At 55.8% G+C, this 16,680-nt stretch overlaps 2 protein-coding genes across 2 annotated transcripts; one reads left to right on the plus strand and one right to left on the minus strand.

The window, feature by feature from the left end:
* The first annotated feature begins 40 nt into the window (after positions 1-40).
* Positions 41-13,933, plus strand: NAALADL1 (N-acetylated alpha-linked acidic dipeptidase like 1). The gene is made up of 18 exons (XM_045893337.3): positions 41-922; positions 1,009-1,181; positions 1,261-1,382; positions 1,743-1,865; positions 4,726-5,009; positions 5,095-5,199; positions 6,798-6,883; positions 7,027-7,146; positions 10,100-10,185; positions 10,269-10,332; positions 10,420-10,487; positions 10,695-10,786; positions 10,868-10,958; positions 12,060-12,141; positions 12,225-12,398; positions 12,475-12,562; positions 12,672-12,767; positions 13,094-13,933. Exons 1-18 carry the CDS (start codon positions 729-731, stop codon positions 13,278-13,280), a joined length of 2,235 nt encoding a protein of 744 aa, XP_045749293.2. The 5' UTR covers positions 41-728; the 3' UTR covers positions 13,281-13,933.
* Positions 13,681-16,510, minus strand: SAC3D1 (SAC3 domain containing 1). Its single transcript, XM_045893338.3, has 2 exons — positions 15,715-16,510; positions 13,681-14,283 (listed from the first exon to the last, which is right to left on the minus strand). The coding sequence occupies exons 1-2, from the start codon at positions 16,286-16,288 to the stop codon at positions 13,781-13,783; spliced, it is 1,077 nt and encodes a 358-aa protein (XP_045749294.1). The 5' UTR covers positions 16,289-16,510; the 3' UTR covers positions 13,681-13,780.
* Positions 16,511-16,680: the final 170 nt, after the last annotated feature.

Below are 16,680 nucleotides of genomic sequence, written 5' to 3' on the forward strand. Positions count from 1 at the left end.
TGTGGACTTCTTTAATGGAAACAGCATCAATTTTGTGAAATAGGTCTATTATCCCCATTTTACAGCTGAGAAAACAGGTTCAGAGAGGCTAAGTGAACTGCCCAAGGTCACACAGCCTATGTCCAGCAAGGATGGCATTTGAACTCAAAACCTGCTCCAGCAGCCAGGGCTGGAAATCAAATGACACTGAGGAGGGGTGCCCGGGTGGCTCAGTGGGTTAAGGGCCTGCCTTCGGCTCGGGTCATGGTCCAGGGGCCCTGGGATCGAGCCCTGCAAGGAGCTCCCTGCTCAGCAGGGAGTCTGCTTCTCCCTCTCCCTCTCTCCCTGCTCATTCTCTCTCTCTCAAATAAAATCTTTTTAAAAATGTACTACAAATGACACTGAAGAGATAGAGGTGGGGTTGGCAGGGAGTTGGCAGTCTTGCTCTAACAGGGGCTCTGAGTTCCCATTCGGGCTTGGCCTCTGTTTTACTGGGAGATCTGGCTGAGACCTTGTCCCTGTCTGGGCCTCAGTGTGCCTCTGTGGACTTGATACCCCTGGGGGTCCCTTCCAGGTGACTGATGCAGAAATCGAGGTGGCTGTGAACGCTCCTGGCCCTTCCTGCAGGATGCTCCCTGACTCTCCTTGCCAGCTGGGGGCCAAAGGGCAGGGCCACCCACAGGGTAATGGTTAACTAGACCCGACACCCATCTATTAGGAGTGACCCCAGCCTGCCAAGACTCCACAGGATGCAGTGGGTGAAGGTGCTTGGGGGGGCGGTGGGGGCCGCTGCCCTCTTGGGGCTGGGGATCATCCTGGGCCACTTTGCCATGCCCAAAGAGGCCGATGTCCCAGCCCCCAGCATCTCCCAGGACCTGGATCTGGAGATCCTTGAGACCGTCATGCAACATCTGGATGCCAGCAGGATCCGGGAGAACCTCAGGTGAGAGGGCCGTCTACCCTCCCCTCCTGTTTGCCAGAGACACCTCCCTAACCGCGCGCCTGGCCATCTGTCCGCGCACCCTACAGAGAACTCTCCAAGGAGCCTCACCTGGCCTCCAGCCCCCGAGATGAGGCCCTTGTGCAGGTCCTGCTGCAGCGCTGGAAGGACCCGGAGTCGGGCCTGGACTCGGCTGAGGCCCCCGCCTACCAAGTGCTGCTGTCCTTCCCCGGCCAGGAGCGGCCCAACCTCGTGACCGTCGGTGAGGAGCCGCTCAGGTCGGGGGATGCCCGTGGCGGGGAGCTGCCAGGCCCAGCCCTGACACCTCCTCCCCTCCACAGTGAGTCCCACCGGGAGGGTCCTCTTTTCCTGCCGCCAGAGTGAACAGAACCTGACTGGGGAGCAGGCGGGGCCCGACGTGGTACCACCATATACGGCCTACGCTCCCCCGGGGACCCCCCAGGTGGGCCTGGACCGTCCCCTCCCTGCCGCCCCGCCGCCACGGCCCAGTTCCCTCCGGCTCCACCCCAGCTTCTCCCTTCCTGGCCCAGGGGTCCTCCCGCCATACTCCATTGCTACTCCTTTCGCCCCTCACCTAGTCATTCTGCAAACACTAATGGCCCCTACTCAAGACCAGGCCTGCTTCAGGGTCCTGGACACAGAGAAAACCAGGGGTGACTCTGTTCCTGGGGAAGCTTACAAGCTCTGGGTGAGGTGGGAAAATCGAACCCAACTCCATCACCCTGCCACGTAGCCTCGCTCTCCTTTCCTCACCCCCCCTTTCCTGGGCCTGGCTCTGAGGATCACCTCCTGTTGGGACCAGGGCCTCCTCGTCTATGCCAACAGGGGAACGGAAGAAGACTTTACGAATCTACAGACTCAGGGCATCAAACTGGAAGGCACCATTGCACTGACCCGCTACGGGGGTGCAGGCCGCGGGGCCAAGGTGAGCAGCAGCCCCCAGGGCAGGGACCTGGGTGGGCTGGGTGGGGTGGGGACCAGCCGCGGACAGGAGGCAGGGAGGGGACCGAGCAGTGCCGGGTGGTGCGCCGAGCCCTGGGCTGGGGCAGAAGAGGTGAGCTACATTTGTACTATTGATGCAGTTCTAGAATATAGGTGAGGTTCAGTGGGGTGGAGTCTGGAGCCGACAACCAAGAAAGAATTCTTGAGGTGTCCTTGGTGCAAAATGGTGGCTTATTAAAGCACGGGGACAGGACCCGGGGGCAGAAAGAGCTGCTGCCCTGTGGTCTTGAGGAGTGGCTGATTATATACTCAGGAGTTGGGGAGGTGAGGACAAAGGGGGTGTCCAGAAGGACTGTCATATGCTAAAGACTCTCAGGATACTGGAGGCGTGGTTATTGTCAAGCCAAGGTTGTTTTTCCCTCTAATAGGCACTAACATGAAGACAGTTGGGAGTTTCCTGGAGGAATGTTACATTTCTCCTATCACAAGTCCTTGTCAATGGGCTTCAGGTTCAAAAGAAATTCAGTTTTATTTACATTTCCTTCCACCTCAGCCTCCCTTAATTTTATGGAGGGGTGGGTCATGTTAGGGCTTCAGGAAACGAAGTTATGGGTCTCTGGAAGTTAGGTTATTGATAAGAAAGCTTCTTCCTCATAAACCACTAGGCCGTTTGTAAACTGAGGGAGACTCCTGTCCTGCAGGACTGTGATCTCTATCAGTTAACCATTCGTTTTCCCTTTAGGGCAGCCAGGAGTGCCTGAGGAATGTCACATATATCCCAAAGTGGGGGGGGGGGGGAGGTAGGGTGTCAGCTTCCGCTTTGTCCTCGGCTTGCCTTCTGTTCCCTCACCATTACCACTCATGATGTGCTGTGTGACCCTGGATGCCTCCCCTCACCCCTCTGAGCCTTAGGAAGTAAGTGGATCAGGCAAAATGTTCAACTTTGCTATTCCAGAGTCTAAGTTCTCCTGCGAAGTAGTTCTTCTGAATAATTCAACTTAAATCCCTCCTGTTGCCTCCCTCCCAGCCCGCATCTTTTCAACTAAAAATTCTAAGTATGTCAAAGTCTGTGGTTTTTAAAAATGTGGGTTTGTTTTCTTTTATTTTAATTTAAAAAGGTATAGAGTGAGAGAAGGGAAGAGGGATGAGTGTTTCGTGACTACAGAGTTTCAGATTGGCGAGATGAAGAATTCAGTGGGTGGTGGTGACAGCAGGGTAATAACTGCATGTCCTTCATCCTGCTGAACTCCGTGCTATAAAGTGAAGATGGCAGTAAATTTTATGTTATCTGTGTTTGAAAGAAGTGCCCATAATAAGAGCTGGGGGAAAAAAAAAAAGAAAAGAAAAGAGGGAAGAGGCATGGTGGAGTTATATAGATTATAGAATTTCCAGTTTAAAAAAAAAAGTTTAGAGTGGAAAAATTCTCCTGTAATGCCATCCTTCAAAGAGGAAACCACGTTTTTTTTTTTTTTAGTTTATGGGAGATCTACCCACAGTTCCTTTTGGGAGAGGTGCATATGAATATATATATATATATATATGTATATATTAAGATCTATTTATTTATTTGACAGAGAGAGACACAGCGAGAGAGGGAACACAAGCAGGGGGAGCGGGAGAGGGAGAAGCAGGTTTCCCGCTGAGCAGGGAGCCGGATGCGGGGCTCGATCCCAGGACCCTGGGATCACGACCTGAGCCGAAGGCAGACGCTTAATGACTGAGCCACCTAGGCACCCCCGAATATATATTTTTATTTCCCCTTTTTTTTCTATAAAAGCAGCATACTATATCCACTGTTTCAAGCTGTGCTTTTTTTCACCTTAATACATCCTGGGGATTATTCTCAATTGGTACATAAATTGTGTCCTTGTTCTTTTTCTTTTTTTGAGGTACTGTTTTGTTTTTATGGTGCTAAAATATACCAGCATAAAATGAAAATAATCTAATTATAAAATAAATCTTAAGTGTTTAATGCAGGGGCCTCAGGTACCTTTACAATTCTGGGCAACCATCACCACTATCCATTCCCAGGACTCTTGGTCATTCCAAATGAAACTCTGTGCCCATTAAACACTCACACCTGGGCGCCTGGGTGGCTCAGTTGGTTGGGCGACTGCCTTCGGCTCAGGTCATGATCCTGGAGTCCCGGGATCGAGTCCCACATCGGACTCCCTGCTCAGCTGGGGGTCTGCTTCTCCCTCTGACCCTCTTCCCTCTCGTGCTGTCTCTCATTCTCTCTCTCAAATAAATAAATAAAATCTTTTAAATAAATAAATAAATAAACACTCACACCTCCCCTCCCCACTTCCTCCCAGCTCCCAGTAACCTCTCGCCCACTTTCTAGAAACATATGAATTCGCTTGTTCTAGAAACCTCACATAAGTTAAGGAATCACGCACTGCTGTCTTTTTGTGTCTGGCTTCCTCACTGAGCATCACGTTTTCAAGGCCCCCGGTGCTGTGTAGAGCGTCAGCACTTTTGAAGGCTGAGCAATATTCTCTCGCATGCGGGGCACGCTGGCTCGTCCACTCCTGCTGGTGGACACTCAGGCCGCTCCCACCTGTTGGCTCCTGTGAACAGGGCCACATTGCCCATGCTCCCCTGAGCAGCCACCCGGCGGGCCATGGCTCGATGCCCCCGTTTTGTACCCACCGCACTGCTAAGCACCAGCCTGCCTATGCCCCACGGTCTTTTGCTACCTCCACAGCGTTGCAGTAAAGGTTGGTGCAAACATCCTCTTGCCCGTGGGAAGACAGATCTTCCAGAGCGAGGAAGGAAGCGGGGAACAGGACCTGAGCCCGCCTCCCCCTTGCCCTAAACACAGCCTCATCTACCTCCCACAGGCTGTGAACGCTGCCAAGTACGGGGTCGCTGGGGTGTTGGTATACGCGGACCCCGCAGACATCAACGACGGGCTGAGCTCCGCCAATGCGACCTTCCCAAACTCCTGGCACTTGCCTCCGTCCGGGGTGGAGCGAGGCTCCTACTTTGAGTATTTTGGGGATCCCCTGACTCCCTACCTTCCAGCCAATCCCTCTTCTTTCCTCCTGGACCCTGATGCTGCCCCTGGATTTCCTCCAATTCCCACTCAACCCATTGGCTTCGATGATGCAAAAATCCTTCTCTGGTAAGCTCTGGTGCCCCTGGGGTCCCCGGCCCACCCTCCAGTGGCCCCCAACCTTCAATCCCCACACCCTTCACCTCCTCCGCAGTAACCTCCAGGGAACTGTGGCCCCGGCTGCCTGGCAGGGAGCACTGGGTTGTGACTACAGGTTGGGGCCTGGCTTCCGGTCTGATGGTGACTTCCCAGCAGACAGGTGAGGTGGGGCCCTTCTTCTCAAGGCTCCTCTCCTCTTCCCTTGTTACGCTTCCCTGCCCACCTCAAGGCCTAGCCTTTCCCTTTCTTCTCTCTCCCAACCTTCCCCTGACTCCAGAATATCTGTCCTGTCTTCGGGGAAGCTAATGAAACAGCTGCATGGCCCACAAGGCCCTGCGGAGCTTCACCCCCACATCACCTCTGACCTCCACGCTCCAGCCATCTCCTCCCTTGAACACGCCAAGCTCATTCCCAAACCAAGACCTCCGCACTTGCTGTTCCATCTGCCTGAAACACCCTTCCCCACACTCCTGCCATTCCTGGCCAGCACCAACCTCCCCACCTGCCACCCGGTAACCTCTCACGGGTGGACCTGTTAGTGTCCTCCCCACCCTGCTTCACCCCTGCATTTGCTCAGTTCCTCAGGCTTTGTCTTGCTCAGGGGAGGGAGGTCCCACAAGGGCAGGGCTGTGTCTGTCCCAGTCACTGCCCAGTGCCCACATACGCTAAGTATCCAATAAGTATTTAACTGAGTGAGTCCATGAAAAGAACTGGAATTAGAAGAGCGGGGCATGCTTCCTCTTTTTTTTTTTTTTTTTCTGGTGAATAGAGGACATTTACTATTTCTGTGCTGGTCAAACAGAACACGGGTGGGGAAGTACATAGGGGAGGGGGCCAAGGGCCCCCTGCCTCTCAGGAGGACTGGCTTGTGCAGGGGTGTTTGGGGGGGAGGTTCTTGGAAAATTGTTCATGGAGTCTTCTCAGCAAAGGGGCCTGGCCTGGGGTATCATGAGCATCCAACACACCCAATCCTTGGCCTAACTTGGAGTCCCCCATTGGGGGTCTGTGGACTCTCACCTTTTTTCCAGCTCCTTTGCTGGAATCCACACTACCAGCGTGATGGGGGACTTGGTCCTAGTGAGGGCTCTGGAGAGCATCCAGGAAGCAGTCCAGGGTTGGGACTAGGGCTCAGGGCCCACTGCCTGAGGAGATGAGAACCCCTAGGCCTGTGCACCTTCTTTCCCTCTGCCCTCGTTCCTTCCTCCAGGTTGGCCAAGAGTAGAGTGGGGGTTACCAGGGCCCCCAGCCTCTACTGAGTCCCAGGGTCCTCAGGGTGGGATGGAGGAAGGGTGGAGACAGGGTCTGGGCCACCAACTGACACTGTAAACTTTAGTTTAAAACTGTAACTTAAGGGATGCCTGGGTCTTTGCTCAGTGGGGAGCCGGCTTCTCCCTCTGCCAGCTGTTGGGCTCTCTCTCTCTGACAAAATCTTTAAAAAAAACAAAACAAAACACCTATAACTTAAGTGGAGGGAGGGCTTCCAGCCTGGGGCCAGGGTGGGGAGCAAGGAGGAGGAGCAGGGGGTCTGAGAGGTGGCAGAGGAAAAAGCCAACAAAAAGCTTTGGTCTTTGGATTAACCGTTGCGGGGGGTGGGCAGGGAAGCGTGCTGAGGGAGAGGGCCTTTCTGCTCTCCAGTTACCTGTGGGCCAGAGACGTGGTGGTGTCCCTTTGTCGCTCTGGGCCTCAGTTTCCCCTGCATTGGGTTGGGAGGGGGAGTGGGCAGGGCCAAGACTCTGGTCGCCCCCTTGGCTCCCCAAGCCAGGTGAACGTGAGTGTCCACAACCGCCTGGAGCTGCGGAACTCCTCCAACGTCCTGGGGATCATCCGCGGCGCCGTGGAGCCGGGTGAGCGCCCCCTCAGGCCTCCCTGAGCCCCTAGGGCCGTGCCCCGCCCCGAGGACCCTCTGACCACGCCCCCGCGCCCCGCCTGCCTGGCCCCGCCCACATTCCCTCCCCCCTGGTTTCTGAGTCTCTGCTCCTCTCGCCAGACCGCTATGTGCTGTACGGAAACCACCGGGACAGCTGGGTACACGGGGCCGTGGACCCCAGCAGTGGCACGGCCGTCCTCCTGGAGCTCTCCCGAGTCCTGGGGACCCTGCTGAAGAAGGGTGAGGCGGCCCCAGTCCCTGGTCTACGGGCTGTCCCAGCAGGGACACCTCCCTGAGCTCGCAGGAGTCCTGTCCCAGCTCCTCTGTCTCATGCTCCGGTGCCGACTTGTGCCAAGCCCGAGGGCCCTGGGGGCCGACCTGCGTGGACGCCAGCCCTGGCCTCGCTCGAGTCGCCCCGTGGGGTATGGGGACTCGTGCAGTGGCTTCCGAGAGCCTCCGTGCCCCTCCAGTGGAGCGGGCCGGGCGCCGCTGGGAGCAAGGCGGTGCCCAGGCTCTGCCTTCGGGGAGCTTCGGCCCAGTTCAGGCAGGGATGACAGACAGTCGTTAACTGAACAAATATGTCCCGTGTGCCTACTGTGTGCCAGGCCAGTTCTAGGCACAGCAGACCCCGACAGTGAACACCCGACTTGCCGCCTGCAGAGACAACTGGGGTCTGCGCTATAAGGAGGAATATCTAAGGGGCTTTCTGGGCACAAGCCCGAGCTCAGGAAGGCCTCCTGTGGAGCTGGCAGTTTGGGGTGGGGTGGGGGATCCAGGTGGAGGGCACAGCATGTGGAAAGGAGGGCCTGGACCAGGTGGCAGCCCAGCTGGGGAGTTTGGAGTTCAGTCTGAGGTTGGCAGGAAGATGGTGTGGGATTTTATTTTATTTTTTTAAAGTTTATTATTTTTAAATTTTTATTTATTTATTTATTTGCGAGAGAGAGGGCACAAGTAGGGGAGGGGAAGGGAGAAGCAGGCTCGGAGCTGAGCAGGGAGCCTGATGTGGGGCTCGATTCCAGGACCCTGAGATCATGACCTGAGCCGAAGGCAGACGCCCAAATGACCGAGCCACCCAGGCTCCCTCTAACCATTTTTGAGTGTACAATTCAGTGGCATTAAATATATTCAGTGTTGTGTGCCCATCACCCATCACCATCTCTAGAACTTTTTCATCTTCCAGTACGTACAGCATCCTAAAGTTAAAGCTATATAATTTGAATTGATACCAACTTAATCTCATACAAAAGCTCTACTCCTATAAAGCTCTGTCCTTCCCCTTTATGGTACTGATGTTACAGATTACATCTTTGTACATGTGTCCCCATTCACATATTGATTTTGAGGGGCCTACGAGACATTCCTGGGGAGAGGGCAAGCAGGCGGTTGAAGGTGCTGATCTCCAAGGTCAGAAAAGAGACTCCAGAGATAAACTGAGTTGTTGAAATCAACGACAGGTAAAACCACAGGTGTGGTTGAGATCAACTGATAGCAGAGTGGGGCAAGCTTGTGGAAAGAGGCTGGGAGTGTGGCTTTACCCCCTTTGGTAGTGTAGGAATTTCTGTCTCTGTTGTTCAAGTGTTTTATTTTGAAATAATTTCAGAATACATGAGGCTTGCCAAAATAGTACAAAGGAGCCTTGGACACAGTTCACCCCAATACTCCTGATATTAAGATCTTATCATGTTGGCTCTTTCTCTCTCTATTGTTTTCTGGAGTGTTTGAAAGTTGCAGAAATGCTGCACCTTTACCCATAAACATATCACTGTGTATTTCCTAAAAATAAGAACATTTTCTTTCATAGCCACAGTATAATGATCAAAATCAGGAAATGAACAATGTTGATGATGATGTTATGATGACCTTTAGAGCAAAGAAATTTCTTCTTTTTTTTTTTTTTAAGATTTTATTTATTGGGCGCCTGGGTGGCTCAGTTGGTTAAGCGACTGCCTTCGGCTCAGGTCATGATCCTGGAGTCCTGGGATCGAGTCCCGCATCGGGCTCCCTGCTCTGCAGGGAGTCTGCTTCTCCCTCTGACCCTCCTCCCTCTCATGCTCTCTGTCTCTCATTCTCTCTCTCTCAGATAAATAAATAAAATCTTTTAAAAAAATAAATAAAAAAAGTAAAAAAGAAAAAAAAGATTTTATTTATTTATTTGACAGAGACACAGCGAGAGAGGGAACACAAGCAGGGGGAGTGGGAGACGGAGAAGCAGGCTTCCCGCGGAGCAGGGAGCCCGATGCGGGGCTCAATCCCAGCACCCTGAGATCATGACCTGAGCCGAAGGCAGATGCTTAACGACTGAGCCACCCAGGCGCCCCAACAATTTTCATTTAAAACAAAAGTTGAGGGGGCACCTGGGTGGCTCAGTCGGTTAAGCGTCGGACTCTTGATCTCACCTCAAGTCTTGATCTCAGGGTCCTGAGTTCAAGCCCCAAGTTGGGCTCCACATTGGGCTCCACGCTGGGCATGGAGCCTACTTAAGAAGATAAAATTAAAACAAAAATCTGAGAAATGATCAAAGGGTACTGAGTTGGAGCTCAAGAGGGGAGCACAACCAGGAACATGTGGTGCTGTAGGCTGCCAGAGGCTGTGGGAGGTGGTGTGACCAATTCCTTAAGCCCCTGGACTCTGGAGCCAGACCCTGGACTTGAACCCTGGCTCTATGCCTACCAGCTGTGTAACCCTGGGCAAGTCATTTAACTTTTGTGCAGCTCAGTTTCATCTGTGAAATGGAGACAATAAGGCTCTTATCCCTCAAAGCGTTGTTTTGAGGATTGACTCAATATGGATAACGCCCTAAGAGGACTTCACTGTATTATCACCGAGTGGAGAAAGTTGCCGGAGAGTTTGGCATGGGATGCGCGAAGGAGACAATTGGGGATGGAGGGTCGAGTGGTCTACTCAAAGCATACCTCTAAGGAAGGGGGAGGCAGGCCATTCTGGCAGAAGGGACCACCTGAGATTGGTATAGAGTTCAATGTTGGGGTAGGGGTCCCAGCACAGGCAGAGGCTGGGAAAAGGAGGACTGCACCTCAGAGAAGGCTGGGCTGGAGAGGCAGTGGGACCTACCTCCTGTCACTGGCTGCCCCACCCGGACCAGCCCTTCCTGCTCTCCACCTCTCTAGCATCTCCCCCAAGCCACCCCGAGATCCGGGGAACGTGTCCTCCTCCAGCCCTTTATCCCCCTCCCCAGGCACCTGGCGTCCCCGCAGATCAATAGTGTTTGCAAGCTGGGGGGCAGAGGAGTTTGGGCTCATTGGCTCCACAGAATTCACCGAGGTGAGTGAGCCCTGAGAAGCGGGTGGTGGAAGGATTCCCGAGGCGGGGCCTGGCCGGGCTCACCTCGGCCCCCCTACCCGCAGGAATTCTTCAGCAAGCTGCAGGAGCGCACCGTGGCCTACATCAACGTGGACATCTCGGTGTTTGGTACGGGGGCGGGGGGCGGCTGGGCTGACTAGGGGGAGGAGAAACGAAGGGGCGGCGGCCCGAATACTTTCTCTGGTCTTCCCACAGCCAATGCCACTTTGAGGGCGCAGGGGACGCCCCCGGTCCAGAGCGTCATCTTCGCTGCCACTAAACAGGTGAAAGGGGGCGGGGCGGGGCGGGCGGGGCTGGAGCTGGTCCTCGTTGCAGGGGCTTGGCGGTAGGACAGAGGCCTGGGCGGGGGCGGGGCGGGGTGGGCGGGGTGGGGGGCAGGCCTTGTAGGACCCGCAGGCCCGTGCTTAGGATGGAGACTCCGGTGGGCCTGGGGAGGGGCCAGCCCCTGACTAGATTCCTCTTCCGGTCAGATCCCCGCACCAAGCCCTGTTGGCCTCAGCATCTACGACAACTGGATCCGGTATTCCAATCGTAGCAGCCCAGCCTACGGCCTGGTCCCCAGGTGAGCCGAGGGCCAGGACGGGGGACCGGGGAGGGCGGGCTGGCCCAGCGCCCTCCAGCCCGACCATCTTTGTTTTCGCAGTCTGGGCTCTCTGGGTGCCGGCAGCGACTATGCACCGTTCGTTCACTTCCTGGGCATCTCCTCCATGGACATTGCCTACACCTATGACCGGGTGAGTGGTACCCCTCTGTCCCCCAGCTCAGTACGTGGCTCCCCCATCCCCTTCCTCTCTTAGAGCCTCTCTAGTGCAGACTGAGTCTGGCTTCACCACTCAGTAGCTGTGCTCCCTCCACCAAGTTTCTTAATCTCTCTGAGCATCTGTTTATGCTCACCTATATTTTGTCAAATTTAAGATACTACTGATTTTGGGCGCCTGGGTGGCTCAGTTGGTTAAGCGACTGCCTTCGGCTCAGGTCATGATCCTGGAGTCCCGGGATCGAGTCCCGCGTCGGGCTCCCTGCTCAGCGGGGAGTCCGCTTCTCCCTCTGACCCTCCCCCCTCTCGTGCTCTCTCTCTTTCATTCTCTCTCAAATAAATAAATAAAATCTTTTTTAAAAAAAGATACTACTGATTTTAAGATGCAACATTGTGATATGCACTATGGGAGGGGGGCGACATACTGCCAGTTAGTTGTAGGATGACATTGACTTAAAAAGCATCCTGGGGCGCCTGGCTGGCTCAAGCCATGGAGCATGCAACTCTTGATCTTGGGGTCATGAGTTCAAGCCACACGTTGGATGTAGAGATTACTTTAAAAAAAAAAAAAATCTTAAAATAAAAGAGGCATTCTGATTCCAGAGATCTTAAAAAATGAAAACATGTTTACCCCAGAATAGATTAAATAACAGTATGAAACAGGGATGGATTCATAGCGTTGGTGTGCAGAGTGAAATGAGGTAAGGGATGTGGAGGACCCAGCCTTTGTCTCCCTGCTCGATGCTCCACAAAGCCCTTTCTCCCCCTCATGGCCATACTGCTCCTGGGTGGTGGAGCTAGGATTTGAATCCTCTCATGTGACTCCGCAGCCTCAGGCTCTTCTTCATGTGAAATGGGAAACTGGCAGCTGACCCAGCTCTGCCGCTATCAGCTGTGAGGTCAGGCAGGCGACAGTCTTTCTGAGCCTCAGTCTCCTCCTTTGTAAAGTAGGAATTCTAGAACCTACCTCATGGCTGTAGCGATGATTTCAGTCATGTCCCTATGTTGTAGCTCACTGTTGGTACACCTCCCCCTCACTTCTCATCCCAAGCCTGTCACCTTGGCCTTGTTCCCCTAGAGCAAGACCTCAGCCAGGATCTACCCCACCTACCACACGGCCTTCGACCCCTTTGGTTACGTGGACAAATTTGCGGACCCTGGTGAGGAGGGGGGCAAGGGGAATCCTGAGGCTGGGGGAGGATGGGCTGAAGACTGAGCCCTGGCCTGGTCACCCTCCCTGCAGGCTTCGGCAGCCACCAGGCCATGGCCCGGACAGCGGGGAGCGTGCTTCTTAGGCTCAGTGACAGCCTCTTTCTTCCGCTGAATGTCAGGGACTGTGGAGAGCCCCTCCGAAGCTTTCTGCAGGCTGCCCAGCAGAACCTGGGGGCCCGGTTAGAGCAGCACAGCATCAGCCTGGGTATGGAGCCCCCTTGACACGGGAGGTGTGGGGCGCCCTGCACCTCCAGGGCTAAGATGCTGGCTGTTGCCCACAGGGCCTCTGGTGACTGCAGTGGAGAAGTTTGAGGGGGCAGCTGCGGCCTTGGACCAACACGTATCAGCGCTGCAGAAGGGCACCCCTGAGTGAGCACGGGCAGCAAGCAGGCTGTCTGGGAGGGCAGCATCCAGGGCAGAATGCAGGCTGGCCGCTGGGCTGCTGGTCCCAGGGTGACAAAGGTCCTGCCACTTCCAGCCCCCTGCAGGTCCGGATGCTCAACGACCAGCTGATGCTCTTGGAACGGACCTTCCGAAACCCGCGAGCCTTCCCAGAGGAACAACGCTACTACAGGTGGGCCTGGGGAAGTGCAGGGTGAGGCTGGGCAAGGGGCACCCATCTGAGGGAGAATCTAAGAGTTTTGCTGGCCTTTAGAACACAACCCAGCCCCTGGAAACAGGTAGGGAATCAGGTTCAGAGGATGGGAGGCAAATCAGTCCACGTCACCCTGGGGCTGTAAGCTGCGTCTCTCACCACCACTGCTCTGAGGGTCCCAGCTTTCAAAGGCAGTGGGGAGGTGCTTTTGTGCCTTGCTATATACAGATGAGCCCGTTCAGGCTGAAGCTCCGCTCTTTCTGGGTCCCCGAGTGACTTGGCTCCTCCCCTCTATCTCCCGTCAGCCACGTGCTCTGGGCACCCCGCACTGGCTCCGTAGCCACATTCCCCGGCCTGGCCAATGCCTGCTCCAGGGCCATGAACACAGGCCTTGGATCCGCAGCCTGGGCTGAAGTGCAGAGGCAGCTCAGCATCTTGGTGGTGGCCCTGGAGGGCGCAGCAGCCACCCTAAGGCCTGTGGCTGACCTCTGACCCCAGCTCCCCACCGTCCTTCAACCTATCCCACTCCAATTTTTCTTGGGTGTGTCCCAGTCTTCCTTGATGCCAACCTGAGGCACAATCATGGGACCCTATTAAGCTTCTGAGACAACAGCTTAGGGTCCCACCAGTTGTGGACACCTGAGGGGAGGGAAGCCTTCCTCATTCTGGCTCTTGGTTGGCAAAGGGTGAAGAACAGGAGACAGGAATGGTGGGGAGTGGTGCTCTTGGTGTGAGTGGGTAAGGATGGGATGCATAATGCCAACGAGAGCTACCCCTCAGGGACCAGCAGGGAAACTGAGGCCCAGGATGGATAGTCTGGGTTCTTCTCCCCGTACACCCCTATCGTGTCCCTCAACTCCTCCCTGCTCTCCCCCAAATAAACCAAGCATAGTTATTATCCCTACAAAACTTTTTATTGTGTAGGAATTACAAAAAAGAAACCTGAGTGCTTAGATCCAGTCCTGGGCTCTGGGAGAGTGCACGCCTTCTCCTCATGCCGGGGACGTGGGTCTGTCCACACCCTCATCTTCCTCCTCAGCCATGACCACCTCCTCCAGGGTGCGCCCTGCAAGTTTGCTCCCCACCAACACTTTGCAGGTCCCCGCAGGTGGCAGCCCTTCCTCAGTGTAGCGACCCCTGAGAAATACAACTCTTTCCTGTCCATCCAAGGGCAGTCCATGGGCCTGGCAGAGGTCCCGCGCCTCTTCGGGCCCATCCAGGGCCAGCAGGTGGACCACGAAGCCCAGAGGCAAGGTCTGGCCTTTGGGGGTGCTCAGGGCCCGAGCGAGGCGGGCCAGGGCTCCCCGGCGGGCACGGCCCACGTGGCACCGGACTGCACAGCTTTGCAGGTAGGGCAGGATCCGGAGCAGGCGGAACAGGCGGGCGGTGTTGCCTTCGCGGAAGGCCAAGTCCACAGCCAGGGCCCTGCGCAGGGCCGGGCAGGAACGCAGGGCATCTGGTAGCTGCAGAACCTCATGAAGGGCCTCCATGGAGCCTGTGAGGGCGGAAGCCAGGGTGAGAACTCTGTCTTTCCCCTACCGGGCCACCTTCCATCCCATCTGGTCAGGCCTCCTCCCATATCTTCTCCCAAAGGCTGGGGTCCTCAGCCAGGCCCACCTCTGGCCATCTCCCACCTTGGCTGGCCTACCTTCCTCTCTGGCCACGCCCCTCCCCTGGGCCAAGCTCACCTTCCCGCCCCCTTTTTTCTATCAGCCCCTTCCAGCGCCTTATCTGAATGAGTTGCCAGAGCCCCTTCAAACAGTCTGGATCCTCGTAAGAAAGTGAGGCATTGTTTTTGGATGATGGAGACAGGCCCAGATAAGTTCATGACTTGCCTGAGACTGTCTTAAGAGTTCGAATGTAGGGAGCCTGGGTGGCTCAGATGGTTAAGCGTCTGCCTTCGGCTCAGGTCATGATCCCAGGGTCCTGGGATCGAGTCCCGCATCGGGCTCCCTGCTCCGCGGGGAGCCTGCTTCTCCCTCTGCCTCTCTCTCTCTCTCTGTCTCTCATGAATAAATAAATAAAATCTTAAAAAAAAAGAGTTCGAATGTAGGGACGCCTGGGCAGCTCAGTTCATGATCCTGGAGTCCCGGGATCGAGTCCCGCATCAGGCTCCCTGCTCAGCGGGGAGTCTGCTTCTCCCTCTGACCCTCCCCCTTCTCATGTGCTCTCTCTCTCATTCTCGCTCTCTCAAATAAATAAAATCTTTAAAAATAAATTAATTAATTTTAAAAAAAGAGTTCGAATGTAGTACAATTTGACACAACAAAATCCAAGTTTTCTGACTTCAAACCCACAGCCCTTTCTCCACTGCCCTAGCTGCTGCACAGATTAGGAAATGGCTCAGCTGTCCACCCGGTAAAGCCTTTTCTTCGAGGACATTCTGCTTCTGCTTCCCTTCCAGAAGAATCATGGACACTGGAACCTTGGGCCACTTTTGTAAACTGAGGCTTCTGACCCATTAGTGGGTTTTGAAACCAAGAGCATTTTATTACAATTAAATACAACAGAATTTATTAGAATGCAGCAGCCATCCATTGGAAGGATCTAATGTCTTGAAACTTCTGTGTCAGATATATTCTTGGCTGTTTTGCAAAACTGAACAAGAGTTAAAAAAAGTTTGAAAATCACTAGGTCAATTTTTCCGTTCCAATCCCGTCCTCTCCACTTTTATTACAAAAAAAAAAAAAACACCCAAAACAAAACAAAAACAAACAAACAAAAACCCAAATAGGGGAAGGGACAGGCCAGAAGGCCCACGGCGGGGGGGGTTCAGTGGATCTAGCGCACGGACTCAACGCACATTTAGAAGGCAGCGATGGGGACGGAGCTAATGGTGAGATTGCCAAGTTTCTCTTTCCTTCCCCGGCCTCCACCGTCCCCACGGAGGCCCCACCCCCGCCCCGCCGCCGGGACCCCGACTCACCCAGGTTATAGAGCAGGAAGAGGCCCTGGAAGGCGGCCTGGCGGGGATGCGGCCCGGCGCCCCGCCCGTAGCAGCGCCGCAGAGAACCGAAGCTCTCCTGCACCTGGGCCTGCAGCAGCACCGGGTCCGCGGGCCCGCGCGCCGCGTCCGGCCCCAGCCGCGCCGCCACGGCCAGCAGCACCGCCAGCGCCGCCTCCAGCACCGCCGCCGCCTGGGCGTCGCCCGCGCCCTGCAGGGCCAGGTCCAGCCGCACGGCGCGCAACCGGTCCGCCACGAAGCTGGCCACCTCGGCGCAGGAGGCGTCGGCGCGCTCGGCCACCTCGCCGGCCAGGTAGCGCACGGTGGCCAGCAGCACGGACGGCGGACGCAGCTGGCTCGGCGGGGGCCGCGCCTTGCCGGCGGCCGGCCGTCTGTACTCCTTCACGGCGCGCTCTGGGTCCGCGCGGGGCGGGTCGCTGCGGCCCCCCGGCGCCACCTCGAAGCGGTGCAGGCGTCGCTCCTTTTCGCGCTCGGCGCGCTCGGCGGCCGGGCACATGTCTGGGCAAGTGCCCACGGGCAGCTCGCAGCCGGCCATGGGGGCGCTGAGGGGAAGGGAGAAGCCCTCAACATCTCGGAGACGACGGCGGCCGCTCGCCCCGTTCTACGCGAGGGCTGGCGGAGGCCGGCCGGATCCCAGCCGGGCCCCGTCCCCTCCCACAAAGCCTGCAGTAGGCCTCCCGAGACACACTGCGCTGTAGTTCAGCGCCGCCACTTCCGACTCAGACGCCGCCAAAGCTTCCAGGATGCCCCGCGCACAGCCCAGCCCACTCCCATGATACACCAGTTTGTAGTCCGTTCCGCAACCAATCACTTCGCCGGAGGGGCGGGGGAGGAATGGAGCCACGCCCTCCCAGGCTTCAGCCCGCCGAACCCCGAACCCTCGCTCTTAGCCTTTGGGCACCTTCCAAAATGGGTAACCCCAAACCG

Source organism: Mirounga angustirostris, unplaced genomic scaffold (assembly GCF_029215605.1).
Source record: "Mirounga angustirostris isolate CCGP_5_RB_7025 unplaced genomic scaffold, mMirAng1.0.hap1 SCAF_13, whole genome shotgun sequence".
Lineage (NCBI taxonomy): Eukaryota > Metazoa > Chordata > Mammalia > Carnivora > Phocidae > Mirounga > Mirounga angustirostris.

Bases quoted from the DNA above. Each gene is read 5' to 3' on its own strand.
- NAALADL1 (XM_045893337.3), top strand. From the start codon at position 729: ATGCAGTGGGTGAAGGTGCTTGGGGGGGCGGTGGGGGCCGCTGCCCTC. The intron at 923-1,008 runs GTGAGAGGGCCG...CGCACCCTACAG, and splicing joins AGGATCCGGGAGAACCTCAG to AGAACTCTCCAAGGAGCCTC. The intron at 10,333-10,419 runs GTACGGGGGCGG...GTCTTCCCACAG, and splicing joins CGTGGACATCTCGGTGTTTG to CCAATGCCACTTTGAGGGCG.
- SAC3D1 (XM_045893338.3), bottom strand. From the start codon at position 16,288: ATGGCCGGCTGCGAGCTGCCCGTGGGCACTTGCCCAGACATGTGCCCG. The intron at 14,284-15,714 runs GTGAGTCGGGGT...CCGCCCTCACAG, and splicing joins CTTCCTGCTCTATAACCTGG to GCTCCATGGAGGCCCTTCAT.